Raw genomic sequence first — 18,205 nt, forward strand, 5'->3', positions numbered from 1 at the left:
TATGTTTATAGTACCGGATGCTATTTTCAGTATGTTTAACTGGCGTGCAAAATTCAGGAAACATAAGATAAACATACGAGGTTAAAATATGCTTTTTTCCTTATTTTGAATGCATTGTCAGTTGTCTTATACCCTGGGGAAAACTTATTTAACTGGTACAATGAAGAGATATTGTTTCTAACTGGCTTATATTTTCTAAAATGCTGGACAAAAATTGCTCATATAAACGCCCCCCATAAGTTATATCACACAATTATGTGTAATTTAAATTAGAAACATTACAAATTATGTTCTATTATATTTTTATGTCTTATTATATTATTTTGCATAAAATAAGGCATTTGGAGAAATAAATTATCATTAAACTTAAAGCAAACAATTTTAGCCATTGTTGCAACTTTTTTATTTCGCAAGTTTTAATTCTGAACTTCGTAAAGTTCCATGCAATTAGTGTTTTCTGGAAAACGATTAAGTTTAGGATCTTGTACAATCTTCTTGTTTATTTTGACCTATACTATCACTTATTAGACATGCGGTAGTTATACTGCGGACGCTCTGTGTATTCACTTCATTTATTAAGTGTTAAAATATACAAGATGTTTACAAACTTGGAAAGGATATTTGAAGAGTAAACAAATCGATAGAAATATTTTTGCAGGTACAATATTAATATCTTCTGACCTACCACAATAATAGGAAGAAACATGTTTGGAACCGCTGGCTCTAAGCTCGGCTAGATCCACGCTTGGGATTATGGTACTCGATTCCATAATAAAAACTAAAGTATAACTGAAGACAACCAATTGAACTAGCAACTTTTCTGATTACTACAAAGAACGAGACAAAAATGAGGACGGCGCGCCTTTTTTATATAAAGCACGGTTCCAGAAGTTCTCAATCAGTTTTAACAATTTTGATTATATTTTGCAGTTTCAAAGGATTTTGATGCGCTGAATTCGAGGTTCACATATCTCAATTGGCTCTGGTTTTCCAGATATCCTAACCTAAAAGTGCCAAAATCGCGATTTTTTGACATTTTGAGGTTATGTTACATGGAAAGGTGAATTTTTTGCTGAAATCATTAATGGGGTCTTAAAGTACTATGCTTACTTTTCAAAACGCACTTGGATTTATCCCGATATCATTTTTCGGTTTTGAGAAATTGCATGTTGAAATTTAGTAGTTTGACTTATTTTTCGATTTTGGAATATACTGACAACACAACGCCACAAACCTGGGTTTATGGACTTAGGGTTTTTGAGTTCGGGATTGAGCGTATTAGCCTCTTTTGGGTGTAAATGTATTTCCAGATTGATATAATGCGTAAAATATTGGCCATATATCAAATTTTTCGACATTTTTTTAAGGTTATTGCAAAATTTGGCGTGATAGCGTATTTTGGAGTTCAGATTCATGATCAGCGACACCAAAAACATCCCTACTTCTGGGTGCCAATGAATTTCTCTCTAAGTTTTTAAACTAAACATCATGTATACATTCCTATCGACAAAACTGTTTTTTTCTGACAATGTTACCTTGATCAAGAAGGCTCGGAATTAATGTCTAACAGTAAACCATCATTAGATTTTAAAGTTCTTGAAAATCTTACCAAAATTTTTTTATAACTGTGATTATATAACTTGATCATTGAACTGTAATATACACCTGAATGAAGTTCCTTTATCTTCTAACAGATGGTGATAATGTGGTTAACCCACGAATATTCTTGTCACTAATAGTAAGACACTTTCAAATTACGCCTTAGTTTCCATCAAAAAGGTAATTACTAACAGATTTATGTCCATTTAACGGACAAAATCTGGTGTTCAATGATATTCCATATGTTATAATATAGTGATGTGAGAAATGCAAGTGGGAATAAATACAAATCAACCGAAGGCATGAATGTTATAGCAAAACTCTAAAAAAAAGGAATTCGAGTTATAACTGTCACAATTTATCATATCGCAATTACAATAACCGCTTTGTAAACTATTTTAATGTGGAAAAATTGGTTTATGCGGATATTTCCTTTTTATTTATTCGCGATATTTTTTAAAAACGTGTAATAAATACATCCATCGCGGATAACGTAGCAGTCTTCCGGCATAGAATTACACCGATGACGTTAATAAATATGTAAACAATTTTACTTTGTCCACGTTGACCCAGTTCTATAATTTACAGGCAATTAACTGTAACTTTAAACCCGTCTTGAAATGAAACTAAACAGAACTGGATTAGAAACTGAAGACAAGTTTAATGACAAATAAAATATTAGGTATAATTGTTATAATTAGAGCGGTGCTTTTTTTAGATCTTACATGATCGCGATGTACTGACGTTTATTTACATATTTCTATAACTATACAGGGTGGTCCAGTTTCCGATGCGGAAACTTCAGGGACCGATAGAGATTCGAAAAATAATATGAGTTTGATATATAAACTATATTCGAAAAATCCTTCGTTACGGAAATACAGGGTGTTCAAGATTGGTAAAAAAAAATCAAATTTATTAATTATTGACAAACGGCTAAAGATATTTCAATCAATTAAATTTTGTAGACGTTAACTACCATTGAAAGAGCATGTTTTACAATGTAAAACATTATTTTTAGTTTTGCCAGTGGCGTCCGTATTAGGTACGTTACTGGATATTCCTAAAGAAAAAATTGGTATGCCACTGCTTTTACATAAAGTAAATATCAGTTTTAGATTATTTATTCAATTTGGAAGAAAAGCTCTCTTTCGATTTTTCTGTGATTTTTGAAAAACAATTGAATAAGTACCACAAAATAACAAATTTATCTGTCAAATTAATTAGTAACTGTCACATTTAGTTAGCTCTCTAGTAATTTGATTTGTAATTATTGTTATTGTTATAGTTATTATTAGTGTTATCCTGAAAAATGCTTTTTAGTAACGAAGAATACGCAGATATTCATTTTAGTTACGGATTTTGTGATGGAAATGCGGAAGCGGCAGTTCGTGAATATCGAAGACGTTATCCAAATAGAAGAATTCCAGATGCTCGTGTCTTCATTGGAACACATCAAAAGTTTCGTAACTTTGGCCTGCGTGTTAACAATGAACATAACTAACAGAAACCGTCGCAATAACAATCGGAATCGTACTCTTCGCACTTTTGATGACAATCCGAGGCTCAACTCTCGCAGGGCAGCTCAGCGACTACAAATATCCAAGTCTCAAATATTACGAACATCACGTGATGACCACAGGCATGCATATCACCTACAGCCCGTTCAGGATTTACACCCTGGGGATGCTGACAAGCGAATGAGGTTTTGCCAGTGGCTTTTAAACACGACGGAAGAAAATCCTGACTTTTTCCACAAAATTCTGTGGACGAATGAATCCTCATTCAGTAGACGTGGAATAACGAATTACCACAATATTCATGTTTGGGCACACGAAAATCCTCGAGAAATTCGGCCACGATCATTTCAAAATGAATTTTCCGAAAATGTTTGGTTGGGAGTTTTTGATAATAATGTTTGTGGTCCACATTTTCTACTCCCAAGGTTAAACTCAGAAGTATTTCTTGAATTTCTTACTAATAACCTGCAGGATTACGTCGAGGATATACCCGTTAACTTAAGGCATGAAAGTTGGATACAACTGGATGGAGCGCCCCCGCATTTTGGAATAGCTGTAAGAGAATGGCTATATACTAATTATCCGCTACGTTGGATTAGCCGGTTAGGGAGGAATGACATGAATCATGACATGGTTAATGGTATTGGACCAATGGCCTGGTCACCCAGGTCACCGGATCTTAATCCACTGGACTTTTACGTTTGGGGAAATGTAAAAGACAAAATATACGCTACTCCAGTGTTAACAAAAGATGATTTAGTTTTAAGGATTCAACAAACCTGCAATGATATGCTGCGAAATCCAAATGAAGTAGCTGCTGCAATAAATTTATTAGTTACACGATGTCGAAAATGTATTGAGGTGGGTGGACTACATTTCGAGCAATTTCTTTAACTTACATTTTTATTTTATTTTGTTGTTGTTTTTGTCCAGCATTAATTAAATCTGTTGTTTTTCCTGTTACAGTTTCATTAACATAAAAAATGAAATTAAATTTACTTTGTATGTAAAAGGGTTTTTTATTTATTTACTCGAAAATGCTGTCGTACAGAAAAATTGAAAGACAGCTCTTTTCTTCCAAATTGAATGAAGAATCCAAAACTGATTTTTATTTTATGCGAAAGCAGTGGCGTACCAATTGATTATACTAGGAAAAAAGATGTTTGAAAGAATGTACTAAAAAAGTCTTGCGGCGATTTTGTTGTCCTTACCTTTGAGGGTTTCACTATGTCGGCTCACTCGCTTGCAGCAGGAACTAGCACCCTTTGCATTATTTTTGTATATCACTAGCATATGTACCATAAATACAATTAGTTCAAATTTGAGATCTCAGTTGCGTATTGTCTTGGTCAGAGCTTTTCACATACACACACTTTTTTAATGTTGAATGTCGACTTATATCTGCCGACTCTTCTCCCCTCTCATCGAATCTTTTCCCCACCCTCGGTTCGAGGACAAGGACAACATGAAATTAAATCGCGGAACGCGCGGTGATTTAAATCAAAAAGTAATTAAGAGAGAAACGCAAACACCAATTTTTTCTTTAGAAATATCCAGTAACGTGCTAGTACGGACGCCACTGGCAAAACTAAAAATAATGTTTTACATTGCAAAACATGCTCTTTCAATGGTAGTTAACGTCTACAAAATTTAATTGAAATATCTTTAGCCGTTTGTCAATAATTAATAAATTTGATTTTTTTAAACCAATCTTGAACACTCCGTATTTCCTTAACGAAGCATTTTTCGAATAGGGTTTATATATCAAACTCATATTATTTTTTGAATCTCTATCGGTCCCTGAGGTTTCCGCATCGGAAACTGGACCACCCTGTATATATAACACCCGTAAGTTAGTAACTACAAGCTAATCCTGTTACATTCTAGTTAGTTTCATCCCAGATGCGAATTCGTGACATGAGGCAAGACACTTCTAAGCAAGTAACTGCTTCTAATATTGATAGGTACTTACTACTAATATGATTACTTTTTCCTATCATTTTCCAGATATTTGTAATTGGTTTCAAATTATGTACGAATATTGGCACGTAAAATGAGACGTTCTGTCTTTTAATATCAAGTGTTTTTATTCAGGCACCGTGAGAACTGGTACATTGATAGTTGAGTTGTTAATGGAAGAAAGTAGGATATGTGACAACTTTTCAGAATTTTATTTAAATAAGTACTTACTACTGTGCTGTTGGGAATTGTAGTCAAACTGCTACTAATGTCCATAAATTGAGATCAAAATTTAGTAGGTACTTAAAATTCTAGGCTTACTTACTCTTTTGGAACTAAATTATTTTTATTGTAAACTCAAATTAATTCTACTTTGTCCCGCCGTTATTTTCTTTCTATTTACATAGTTCCGATTTGATTTGAAGTTCTTACCCTAAAAACTGGACTAGCCATCGACAATATGAGTTTGTGGGCCATCAGCCTGTGCCCTTGGCAGCTGAGGATAACATCACAAGAAGATTCTGCTGTCAACAAACGGAGAGCTCCTTCCCTTAGAACGCATTCCATTTCGATTCTGAAACAAAAAAAAAATACAGCGTTTGCATAGATCTTACTACTGGGGCAGGTAAAATACGGCAAATATAAGAAATACAGGGTGTTATTAAGTACGTGGCTAAACTTCAAGGGATGATAATTTGAGTGAATCTAAGACGAAAAGTTTATATAAACACAGACCCGATAATGCTTCGTTTTCAAGATACAGGGTATCAAACTTTTAAAAAAAAAATCGTTTTTTCGTAAAAATCTTAATAATCCTTTAGTCGATTTTGTTGAAATTTGGCAGTGTTACTTTGGTAGAAAGGGGCTAATTTAGCCGTAACTAGATTAAACTTATTTAGTCCAGTGGCGTCCCGGGGGGCACCTTAACCAATATTTCCGACAAAAAAAATTTGCGTCACTGACTTTTTAAAACTTTTATAATTTTTTTCGCATTAATTAACTAAATATACAACCTTTTGTCTCTTGAATTTTTTTCGTATCTTGCTTCCTTTTTGGAGAAAAAAAAATAAAAATTACTTTATTGCAAGTTATTGCTACCCAGAAGAAGAGAAGACATTTTGTAATATTTTTAATCCTTACTGGGCTCTAGCGTCATTCGTGTTGCCCTAGGAGATTCCGATTTTAATATTAACGTTATTGCGATAGTGTTTACATTAGTTTTTCAAGTGTCAAAACTGGCTTACAACTCGAAGTTGATGGATATTTTTTAATTTATAGCGAAGCAAGACAACATTTGTGTTAGCTCGTAGAAACTGGGTAAGATGGGCCCAAATGTTTTTACACGTCGATGGACAAAACAGTTGTTGTAACATCAGGTATTTCAAATTATTTTATTAATTAAAACAACAAATTCATTTTATTAATTAATAGATAATAACAATAACAAATTAATTTTATTAATAATAATAGCAGCAAAAAGAGTTGAATTTGAAAAGAAATTCTTTCAATTTTTTGTCCTTTCATTTTTTATTAAACTTTGCCGCCGTGCCAATCGCCGAACGCATGCTTTGCACTGCGCAAGGTCAGGTTTTACAGTGGACTAGTTTCCAGTGCCGTGCAGAAGTGTATTTTTAAATCATTTTGCCGTTTTGGATTTTGTTTTTACAAATACGATTTGTCCCCTGTACATTAATTTTTTTTTTGATAAGTTCTGAATAACCCTGTATATTGAGTCCTAATGATAAAATCAACAATCATATTTCTTATAGGATACACCCTTTATATATTTTATATTACATACTACGTTTTGGTGCACTTGAACAGAAGCAAATGTCTTTAACGAGAATAACTTTTCTCCAAAAATGAGAAATAAAAAAATTTCCCTCTTATCAACTCCATCTTGGACACCCTGTACAATCTATTAGTCTCTGACACTTTCAAAAATTGGATATTACGTAAAAGGTCATTTCTTCGAAAACGGCAGAAACCTAAATAGTAACAATACAATAACCAACTAAGTATACAACTATGAGAAAGTCTAATTATCACTTTTAAATACATAAATGCCTACACTTGTACTAGAACTAGAGAAATACGACCATGTTTCACAAAACTCATGTTGTATGGTTGTGACCTGCAACGCAAAACATAAACAAATGAACTAAAAAACATGACTGTTTTGTATGAACGATATTGTCGTAAATGCAGGGCAACTCTAGTTTTCGACGATTTTTCCAAGATTTCTTACGAGGCTCCGCAGACGTCACAGAAGCATCCACGACGATGCGGACAAGCGCGCGACCGAACGCTGCGTACCTCCAACCACGAAAAGACATGGAAATTCACCGATGTTTTGAAAATTTCACCCAACCAACAAATCAGAGCGTAGAACACCAACCCGAAGCTAAACTAAAACTCACAATGGAGGAAGAGCGATCACCTCCGCGTCTTCCCCTGACATCCCTTGAGGCGATCGTTAAAGAGGAAACGCTAGGTATACCCATTATGAGGGTTTCAACCCTCTCGTTATGCTAATGGGGGATGGAGATAGTTCCTCTCCACTGCAAACTAGTCTGACCCAGAAAAATCCTCGTTATGGCGCTCAACGTGGGGCCATGGTAGAAGATAAACAACCGATCTAGTGAAATCCGCGACACGTGCATAAAAATTGGAATGAAATTTTTGCGTAATTTATGATTCATAATTCGTAAATTTTGTTTTGATGCTACATCAATAAGGTAGGTATTTAGTTATCAAGTTATTAGCAGAAGAATATCATTCTATTTGATATATTAATTGGATTACAGAAAAAATTGCATCGACTGATAGTAATAAAATATTAAATAAAATAATAATATTTTCATGCGACTCTTTGGTTTAAATTTGTATTAAGTGTCTACGAAAAAAGCAAATAACTTTTAAAACGACATCAGCTTGTTTGTAGCACTTTTTCTATGAGACTGAAGACAAACGTGCGTTCATTTTTTTGCTATTTTCAGTAACTGTACTTCTGTAATAATTCATTTCTCGTGTCTGTCCTCGACCGCATACTTTTTCTTATCGCGTGTTGGAAAGTATGGTCAAAATAACTATGTAGTTAAATTAAAAGAAGAAGAACGATTTATAATCATTAGTCCCGATATTTACAAAGTGATAGTTTCTGCACGTCTAGGAAAGAAAAATTAAATTATAGAAAGGAATAAGTACACCGTCGAAGGGGGAATAAAAAAGTAGATAAAAAAGTAGAACCGCTCTAAAACACCAATTATTTTTTAAACCAATTAATCAATCATAATTTTAAAATAATACAATTGGAAATGTTCTGCTATCTTATTAATCAAAGTCGTATTTGCTAAAAAAAATCATCAAATTTTATCATTCCCAAAATAATTATTATTAAGCACAGCTCTAAGTACTTTCAAATATGTTATTGCTATCGTCATTGACCTCACAGAATAATTTGTTTCAAGTTTGTTAAGGCAGAGAATTCTCGCATATACGATTTTGAGTTTTACGCTCGTTTAAAAAAAATGTGTCCACAAATTGAGTTGAAACGAGGGGTTGAAGAAAAAAGTAAATGTTGTTAAAAGATTCTGCTTGTTTTCAAATATTCGAAGACGTAGAAGTCCAATTGTCTTTAATTTTGGTATATTTACAGGGTGATGCAAAACTGGTGGTTGGCCGCCATTACAGGAAAACGAAAAGATCAAATAGGAAACTGCAAGCGATTTACCGCGCTAAAAGCCTGTGACGTAATAAAAATAATTTTTTCCAATTTCATAAATATTTTTTTACATCATATGAAAATCCTCAACCACTTTTATTTCAAATAATTTTCGATTCTGTTCCCTTTGAAACGATGTAAGACTGATTTTGTCAGTATTACCGTGAAATACTTTCAATATTTATATTCATTACTGAAATGTTTTAATTATTTTTGTGCAAATTTACTATATTTATTTAAAAAATTGAAACTCAAGGAAAAAGTAAGTATATTGTTTTTTTTTTGGTGTTCGAAAAGATACGAAATTAGCAGTAGAAATTTATAAAAACAAATGATTGATGTTGAATAAACAATAAAAGTATCTCACTTTCCACGGTAATGCTGATAAAATCAGCAACAGACTTGATCGCAGCACTGTTTTTCTTTGTATATATAATTTTTATCTTTATATTTTGAAAGGGAAGAAATATCCAAAAACAATTTTAATAAAAGATGTTGAGAAAAATGAGAATTCTTATATGATGTAATTAAAAAATTTAAAATATGTGTGAAATTAGGAAAAATAATTTCGATAACGTCGTAGCCCTTGTGGGTGATAAAATTACCGAGATGGAATTTTAAATCAAACACATATACAGGGTGTATCTAAATAACACCGAAAAAATTTAAGGAACGATTCTCCGATGAAAATTAATAGGGACTATTGGTATAAAATTTTTTGAAAAAACTCCTGTTACGCGCCTCCAAAATTAAAAAGAAAGTTTTCTTTTTTTATCTTCCATGTATATCAAGATAAAGAAACCAAACTTGGTGAACGTTATCTATCAAAAAAACTACACTTTTGAAATTTTTTCAGCCCTGATACACCCTGTATATCATAGCTTGTGCTTTCCTAGTTCAAAGTAAGTTTTTTTAATAAAATATTTGCAATATTACAAAACAAAATCATTTTGTAAAATGCCAAATCTCATCTCAAACATTTTTTGTTAGTGGCACTTATAGTTATTCTAAGGGCACCCTTAACATACCAAATATTAAAAAAGGGTTATATTTTCTTAACGAATAGTGTTTTAAGGATATCATTTGGCTCCATATTTTTGTAATCACTAGTCAAGCGTATATATTGACTTAAAACTATACATATATTCATTCGTACATTTGAACACAAGCATATTTAAAAAAAAGAGTGGCATTTTTCTTCATAGAATAAGAACATTTTACCTGTTTTACATTCCATGCGCGGATATCCATAGGATATATTTCACAAGTCAGATCAACAACATCAATACGAAACTTAATAACCTTCATATATACTATATACTATTTTGATGTTTTTTTTCACATAAAACAGGTACGGCATTCTTGGATGATGAGTTAGCAAATGTACAAACGTTTTCTTAAGGATTAACAAGAATTATAATCTGTTTAAGACTGGCGTTTTACAGATAAGAAATTGCACTTTTAGTAAGACAATAATAGAACAAGCAGATCCCTGCAGGAAATGACGAAGCGTAACGGAGCAATTTCCTTTAATTTTTCGCATTGAAAGATCACGGAGAACATGTAAACATCAGAAAATGTACTTTTCCTATTTCGTCGAGCAAATTTGTAAAGATACTCAATAATTGTGATTAATGTATGTGGTAATAGTTTGCTAAAAACATCTACGGGGTTTGATTATTTTTATAATACAGTACGCGATTTTCTGTATCTGTATTCAAAGGCGTGCAAAATTACAAGGTAAACATTTGCCTTTTTTTCCTTACTTTGATTGTATTGTCAGTTGATATACTCTAAAGAGAACTTACATAGTTTTAGACTGTTAATAACTTAATAGCGCTTGCAGGCCAATCTTAGCTCTTCAGGTTTTTGAGTTTTATTTTGAAAAAAAGTAAATGTGGCGTTTTCGAAAATCGTCTATCTTTTTTATTTAGAGGAATTTTTTAAATCTGAAAACATTTTTTCAAAGCAAGTTTTTTCGAGGAATTTCATAGTATATTTAGGTTTTCATTGCGACGTTTCGGTTGTGAGAAACCACCATCAACTTTCTTTATTCTTATGGGTGCCATATTGAATTTTAAGCTGAGCAAATAGAGCATTTTTTGGCGTTCAAAATCAATATTTTAATATTTTTTATAAATCTGGCAACACCGCATAATTTTTTGAAACTATTGTAGAATAAGTAGTCTTAAATTTTTATAAAAGCTTATCATTAATGTCATGGCGTTGAATGAAAAAATTACGCTTTTTATTTAAAATATTAATTTCATTTCATGTAGTCGTTAGTTAATAATTTACACATATAAAACTTTCTCATCCATGTATTTTTTTAAATAAAAACATGTATGTAGTCCATTCCATATAGTGACGAATAGGGTTGTCAGAACTGAGTCGCGGGACATAGACGTACGCATCATGTTAAGCGTAATAAAATAAATTACATAAAAAATAAGCAATAAATTAGTACAATTTATAATGTATTCAAAACTCACCCTAAGGCAACAGTATACTGACGTGACGTGACGCGAAAAGCATTCTAAGGCAGCGGCTCGGTTGACCCGTTTGGCACGCCATTGAATTGCGGCTCTCTCTGACAGACCTAATGATGAACTATTTCGAACAATTATAATAATTCATGAATTAAATAGTCCTGCAACATATTATAATCGAAAATGAAATGTAGATTTGATTATAAGAAAAAGTATTAGTTTTTTCTAGCATGAGTAAAATGTAGATAACATACAAACGTTTCACATTTTGAACGGTCACTGCTACGGTGAAAGTGGGAGACCTTCTAATCTTCAGATACCATGAAAGCCAGATCAGTGTTGCACAAAAAGAAACGAAAAACAGTGATGATCAGACTGTGGAAAATGATTAATCTGATGCTGATGCTATTAGGTTTGAAACCGGTATATGCCTGGTGGTTTTAACTGACGAATGGTCTTGGTTGTTTACTAAATATTGCGGGTGTAATTTATTGCTGATCGGCTCTAATTTACAGAGCAGTTATTTCCCACAACATTAGTTAAATACCAGTATTTCTTTTTAAAATAAATTTATTTATTAGACCAAATTCCGTATAGTATCTACTTTGGGTGACCTAGAAATTTAAAAATTCATCCCGGTACAAAAGAAGAAATAACCGTTGCAGGCTAATCAAAGATGTTAGTGAATGTGATAATTACTTTTATTTATCATTATTATCAAATAGGCAGGTACTCATTAAAAGTTACATAAAACGGAAAAAACTTCATCATCACTTCAGTAACCAACCGTCAATCTTTTTCATTACACTGTTATAGTTTTTCCGAATCAATCGAAGAACCTATAATTTCAAGGTATGTACCAGGCTCGGTCGCTAAGCAGTAAATCGGCATTGAAATATTTGAAAAACTTGTTCCCATATTTATTTAGCCGTACCCATATATAGGTTTGGTCGAAGTGAACGTGCAGGTGGTAGAAATGTATACGACCAGTTGAAGAATGCGAGCGTGGGCGAACGAAATGTAACACAACTGTATTGGGCTTCTGGCAATAAATCACAGCAGGCGACAAGTGGATCATAAATTGCCCAGCAGTGCAGTGCTGCAGTGCGAAATTTGTTGTGAATCAGGCAATTTTAATTTATTATAGGCACCTTCTATCAATCATTCATATTACAATTGTGAAAGGGAGAAATAAGAAGGATATTTTTTTTACTAATATTATCACAACATGGCATTTTGGAGACCTTTTGAAACGGAACAAAACAAAATTTTCCACTAATATAATAAAATTGTTTGAGGACATACAAAATTAAAATATGTTGTTGGCCAAATGAACATATAATAGAAATTTTCTACACATTATATACAAATTATTATAATTTTTTACCTTTAGCAAAAAATTTTTTTAGGGACGCCTATGAAACTAATTAAATTTTATTACCAGACGTTTTTTTGCATATTCAACTGAATTAGGTAGGACTATATATACATATCCGTAAACAAAATTGACATAAAAAAATATTAATTTGTTCGATATGACCGACTTAACGCAAATGTATGGAAATCTAAGCAACAGATAACGGCTCAGTTTATTTATTAATGATTATATAATAACATATTTATTTTATTGCATAGGCAATTCAGTACTCGTTAAAATTGAGATGTACATACCTGTTTTAATCTAAATACACATCTAGTATAATAGGTATGCAGTAATAAATTACCTGATAGTTGTAGCCAGCAATAAAAATAGATGAAAGGCAATAAAAGTTCTATTAGTCCTGATGGAGTATATTTTGTTTTGCTCATTAGGTAACAAACAGCAGTCCCGCTTCTAATTCTTATTATTTTTAAACTCGCTGGTTTTATATAATTATAATTAGCTTACTTTCTACTAACTCGTTGAATTTACTAATTTGGCACATGTTATAAAACAGCCGTACAGTAGCCGTATGTAATCCGACACGTTCCAATTCTGTGCTATTTAAGTTTCTTTATAAGAAATATATAATATACTAAGAGGATTAACTAACAACGTTTTAACAGGTGACAGTTTGGATCAAAACAAACATGTTATGGAAATTAGGTGATACTTTGAAAAGGTTTTGAAAAAAAAAGGTTTATACGTATATACTCATTTTTTTTTTTAAATATACAGGCTGTTACAAATTCGCTTCTCATTATAGGGATCTCGGAGACGGTAAGAGGTACGAAGTAGCTTAGACAAAGTTGCGTAATCAGGGGACCAACATTATGCCTCTAAAAAATCAAGGCTAACATGATTAATTTTCGAGATATTTGAAAAAAAAAAACGAAATTTTGGAAATCCGTTTTTGTTTAATTTCAGGGCTGAGGCAGTACAGTATTGGGGGTCATGAAGGCTTGCAAAAAACGTAAAAAAAATTCCAGGGTCGTATTTAAAAAAATTAAAAAAAATTAAGAGACGAAACGTTACATACAAAAATTGATTATGCCATTCGATAGAGGGCAAAAAGTAGCCAAGAGATAGTGTTATTCTTTTTTCAATCACCTCAAACAAGGCTGAAATGAAACAAAAACGGATTCTAAAATTTCGTTTTTTTTTCAAATATTTCGAAAACTAATCATGTTAGCCATGATTTTTTAGAGGCATAATGTTGGTCCCCTGATTACGCAACTTTGCCCCCATTTAAGCTACTTCGTAGCTCTTACCGTTTCCCAGATCCCTGTAGTGAGAAGCGAATTTGTAATAGACTGTACATTTTTTATTATTAGTTTTTATTATGCTAAATCAAACAAATTCAAAAAATTTTTCACGCTGGCCTTTATCAAAGATAATTAGAACAAGGAAAATACAAGTTATTTATTTGAAATATTGTATCATATCATGTAATGATTTCAATATGTCTCAGGTACATATTTTTCAATGAATAATAATTTATATACGAGTATATGATTTTTAATTTTTATTTTAGGTAATTATTATTGACTAGCTGTTTGTTTACTTACATACTGTTGGTTAATTCATTGTTTCCCGCAAAATAATAATAAGACTTCTATTTTTTATGTATTTTCTGCAAATAAAAGTAATTTACGTTAAACTGCATTTGCATTCACTTTATTTTTTGTGATTTAGAAACGAATTAAATATAATAAAGAAAATAAAACCTTTTACAAAACAGGAAGGATTACAAATTTGGGCTGAGGATCAGAAAAATAATATTTTAATGAATATAAATATTAATATTGGCAAATTCATATTGATTTATTGCAAATTTCGATATATCCATTAGTACGATTTGAACAACTTTTTCCGGAAAATAGCCTTTCTAAATATAGTTCGTAACAGTAAATATGGTCCCAGGCTATAAAGAGTATCCGAAATTAGTAAGAATTTGATGTCAGAGAAAGCAAAACATCAATAACATTCTCTTAACAATTTAAAAATATAATTGGGAGGATATTCTGTGCAGGGCAATTTACTTTTAAATGTAACGTATCCATGACACACTTGTATCTCCTTCTAACTGATTTGTTTGAATAAATATAAAAAATAGCTAACAACTCCGTTAATATCGTCTTTCACAAAAATGTGGTAAGAATTTATACAGTTGTTTTAATAAGTAAAATTTCTGATTATAGTTTCCAGATACCCTATACTGTAGATAGACTGCTACCTTATTAGAAGGTAGCACTGGTAGCAGTATAAAATATTGAATACAAAACGTAGTATTACCGAAACTAATGCCAGCACCAGTAGGCTTTCTGTACTCCTGCTGACTAATAAATTGCATGAATGATTCAGTACAATAGTACTAAACAATATTTTTACGTCAGATGTTTTTTTGAAAAGTTTGAAAATAAGGTAAATATTTAAAAAAAATACTAGTATTGTTATTTGAAGTTTGTAATTAAATTTCGATAAAATTAAAAGAATAAGATCAAGATTACATTAAAACACAATTCTGCTTCAGCAGTCCAAAAACATGTGATTCGGAGGAGGTTATGCGCAACGCAATGCTGCCAACCGCATCTAAATCACTAAATGTCTCAATTAGCGCGTAATTCAAAAAGTACGGTTATTTTCTGAACAGACCTCGTACATATATCATGAACGAAGGTATAGAGCAAGGGTCGGCAACTGGCGGACCGCGGTCCAGGTCCGGACCGCGGAAGGTAAAATACTGGACCGCCAAAAATTCTTTGAAAGTATAAATTACTCAAATAAATTATTTAAAAATGTTTTTTACGTTTTAGTGCCAATCTTATCATTTTTTCTAGTATTTTACAATTGTGAGACTATTTTAAGTTCTTAATTAGTAAGCAGATTAAATTTTGAGTCCAAATTAAAATAAAAAATAAGAAATATGAATTTTTTTTCTGGACCGCGTTAAAAATTTTCAGAAGTATCCGGACCCCACCTAAAATTACTTGCCGACCCCTGGTATAGAGATAAAAAAAGGTTCATTTAATCATGCAAGTAGGTGATGGATATGAAAGCATATAATTTACATTAACAAAAATAGGACTTGAATTACTTGCCGGGTAATTTACATGTGGTATTAACGTCGGGTTCGTGATAAAACTGTTGTAGATGTTTAATAAATATTAATGTGGATTTAACAGAATAATTAGCGGGAAAACCAATTGCTTTATATAATGTTATTGTAGGTACCTATTTTGAGCAACATAAACTATAACTTTTGATTTATCCTTGTAAATAAACATCATTTTTTTTAACTAATGATCTTGTGGGAAACCACTACTCTGCGAGCTACATAACCCGTCCAGCAATGAATTAAAAATAGTACATTGTTTGTGATATATGAATCTAAAAAGTTTTATTTTAACAGACGAATATGGACTACTGTAAAAAAAGATGCCTAGTAAGTATTATAACATATAATTATATCAATTTGTATTTAAGTTTATAAAATTCAGTTGTTCAAATACAATTAAGAGTAAACATGTTTACCATTCAACTCCTTTTCAATACTATTCGTACAACTACGATGGTACAAACTATTAATCACATTGTGACGTTAATTAATTTTTTTCTCGATTTTTTTTTAAGTAAATTCATCACTCATCACATTCATAAAAACCTAGTTTAGTATAATTTATAAACAGGTAGAGTTGAACTTTATTTGCATAATAATAATTGTTTATGTAAGGTAATAAATGATTTCAAGTAACTGTTAGAAGACGTCTAATAGAGAAAAGTAAGTTCATGCAGCATTTGCGAGTTGCGAGTTGCGATTAACGATTTTACGATTTATGCGACAAAAATTTAACATTTGTTCATGCGCATACGCGAAAACTAGTTACTTTTAAATTTCTTGTGTTACTTGCCTTGCCATGCCATGCCACTGGCCACAGTAAACAAAATTAAACAACATAACCTAAGCTCACAAAATATTTTTGTGATTAATGATTACGCAGGACATCAGACAAGTCCAAGACGTTCATAAATAAACATTCTGCTACGATGAATGTGGTAAATAACAGTGATTATGTTATTTATTGTCAATAGCGTAGATTTAGGTTAGATTTAATAGCTTGGTATATTATAAGGAAAACAAAAAGCAGTTAGAAAAGATCTTGTGCCGTGAGAGCATTATTTTAAAAAAAGAAAGACCAAAGGCTTATTTTTTTAAAGTACTTTCCAACTTATTTTCACTTTTCATTTTATAAATGTAGAAAAGCGAAGAATATAAGAAAAAATGTACTTTACATAAATGTTATCCGTTTTAAGAAGCTTCAGCAATGTATTTTCACTGTGCAGATCACCAACTGTTTTTTGTATATTTATTTTGAAAACAGAATTTAGCCAGAAAAGTGAAAAGTAATGAGAAAAGAATTGAAAATTACTTGCAAAAAACAAGCCTCAAGGCGCTTATCATAATTTGGTAATGGAAATGAGATTACATGATACTAATAAGTATTTTAATTACTTGCGAACGGAAATGGACGGAATGCACATGCGCAGTTTGTCAAAATTATTTCGATAATCGTAAAAAATAGAAACCGTTTCCATTTTCCCGTCCCCTATATTTAAATTTTGCGATTCTCGCAATATACAGGGTGTCCCAAAATTCATTCAACAAAATTTGGTCATAGATTCTCAAGACAAATTTAGGGGACCCGTATTTTTTTTTGCCAACTGGCCCCCACTTTCGGAGTTACAGCCCCCTGAAATCTGCCCCTAAGAAGTCTTTTTTATATCTCACAACCATGTTGTACGAGAATCACTAAATTTCGTACACATGGGTTTTATGACATGTGGAATCTCACAGTGCTACGCTTTTTGGCGAGAAACCCCCTAAAGACACTTTTTCGTGGGCCCTCTTATCTTTGGAACCAGAAAAATTTGGTCGCAAATTTGATTTTTTTAATTATTAGTTAGCTAGAAAGCCATTGAATTTAGAAACTTTTTTGTCACTTGATATTTGTTTCGTAAAACGCAATGTTTTTGAGGAAAATAGGGAATAACGATTTGTATTCGATCACATTTTGACATTTTTCTCGAAAACATTGCGTTTTACGAAAAAAGTATAAAGAGACAAAAAGTTTATAAATTTAATAGCTTTCTAGTGGACTGATAATAATTTTTAAGAAATTTAAATATGCGACCAAATTTTTTTGGCCCCAAAGACAAGGGGGCCCACGAAAAATTGTCTTAAGGGGGTTCCCCGCCAAAAAACGTTGCACCATCAGATTCCACATGTCGTCAAACCCCTGTGCACCAAATTTAGTGATTCTCGTACAACAGGGTTCTGAGATATAAAAAAAGATTATTCTTAGGGGCGGACTTCAGGCGGCTGTAACTCCGGAAGAGGGGGCCACTTGGCAAAAATAAAAAATACGGGTCCCTTAAATTTGTCCTAAGAATCTGTGACCAAATTTTGTTGCATGAATTTCGGGACACCCTGTAT

The 18,205-nt window shown here is 32.0% G+C and overlaps 1 protein-coding gene across 1 annotated transcript in view; it reads right to left on the reverse strand.

The window, feature by feature from the left end:
• LOC108917037 (zinc finger protein 570-like) overlaps positions 1 to 18,205 on the reverse strand; it is an 89,271-nt gene that overhangs the window by 24,890 nt on the left and 46,176 nt on the right. Inside the window, exon 2 of the mRNA XM_023454362.1 lies at positions 5,511 to 5,652. Within this exon, the coding sequence (XP_023310130.1) occupies positions 5,511 to 5,645 (135 nt within the window). The 5' untranslated portion in view covers positions 5,646 to 5,652. The remainder of the gene's footprint in view (positions 1 to 5,510; positions 5,653 to 18,205) is intronic.

This window comes from Anoplophora glabripennis, unplaced genomic scaffold (assembly GCF_000390285.2).
Source record: "Anoplophora glabripennis isolate ALB-LARVAE unplaced genomic scaffold, Agla_2.0 scaffold69, whole genome shotgun sequence".
Lineage (NCBI taxonomy): Eukaryota > Metazoa > Arthropoda > Insecta > Coleoptera > Cerambycidae > Anoplophora > Anoplophora glabripennis.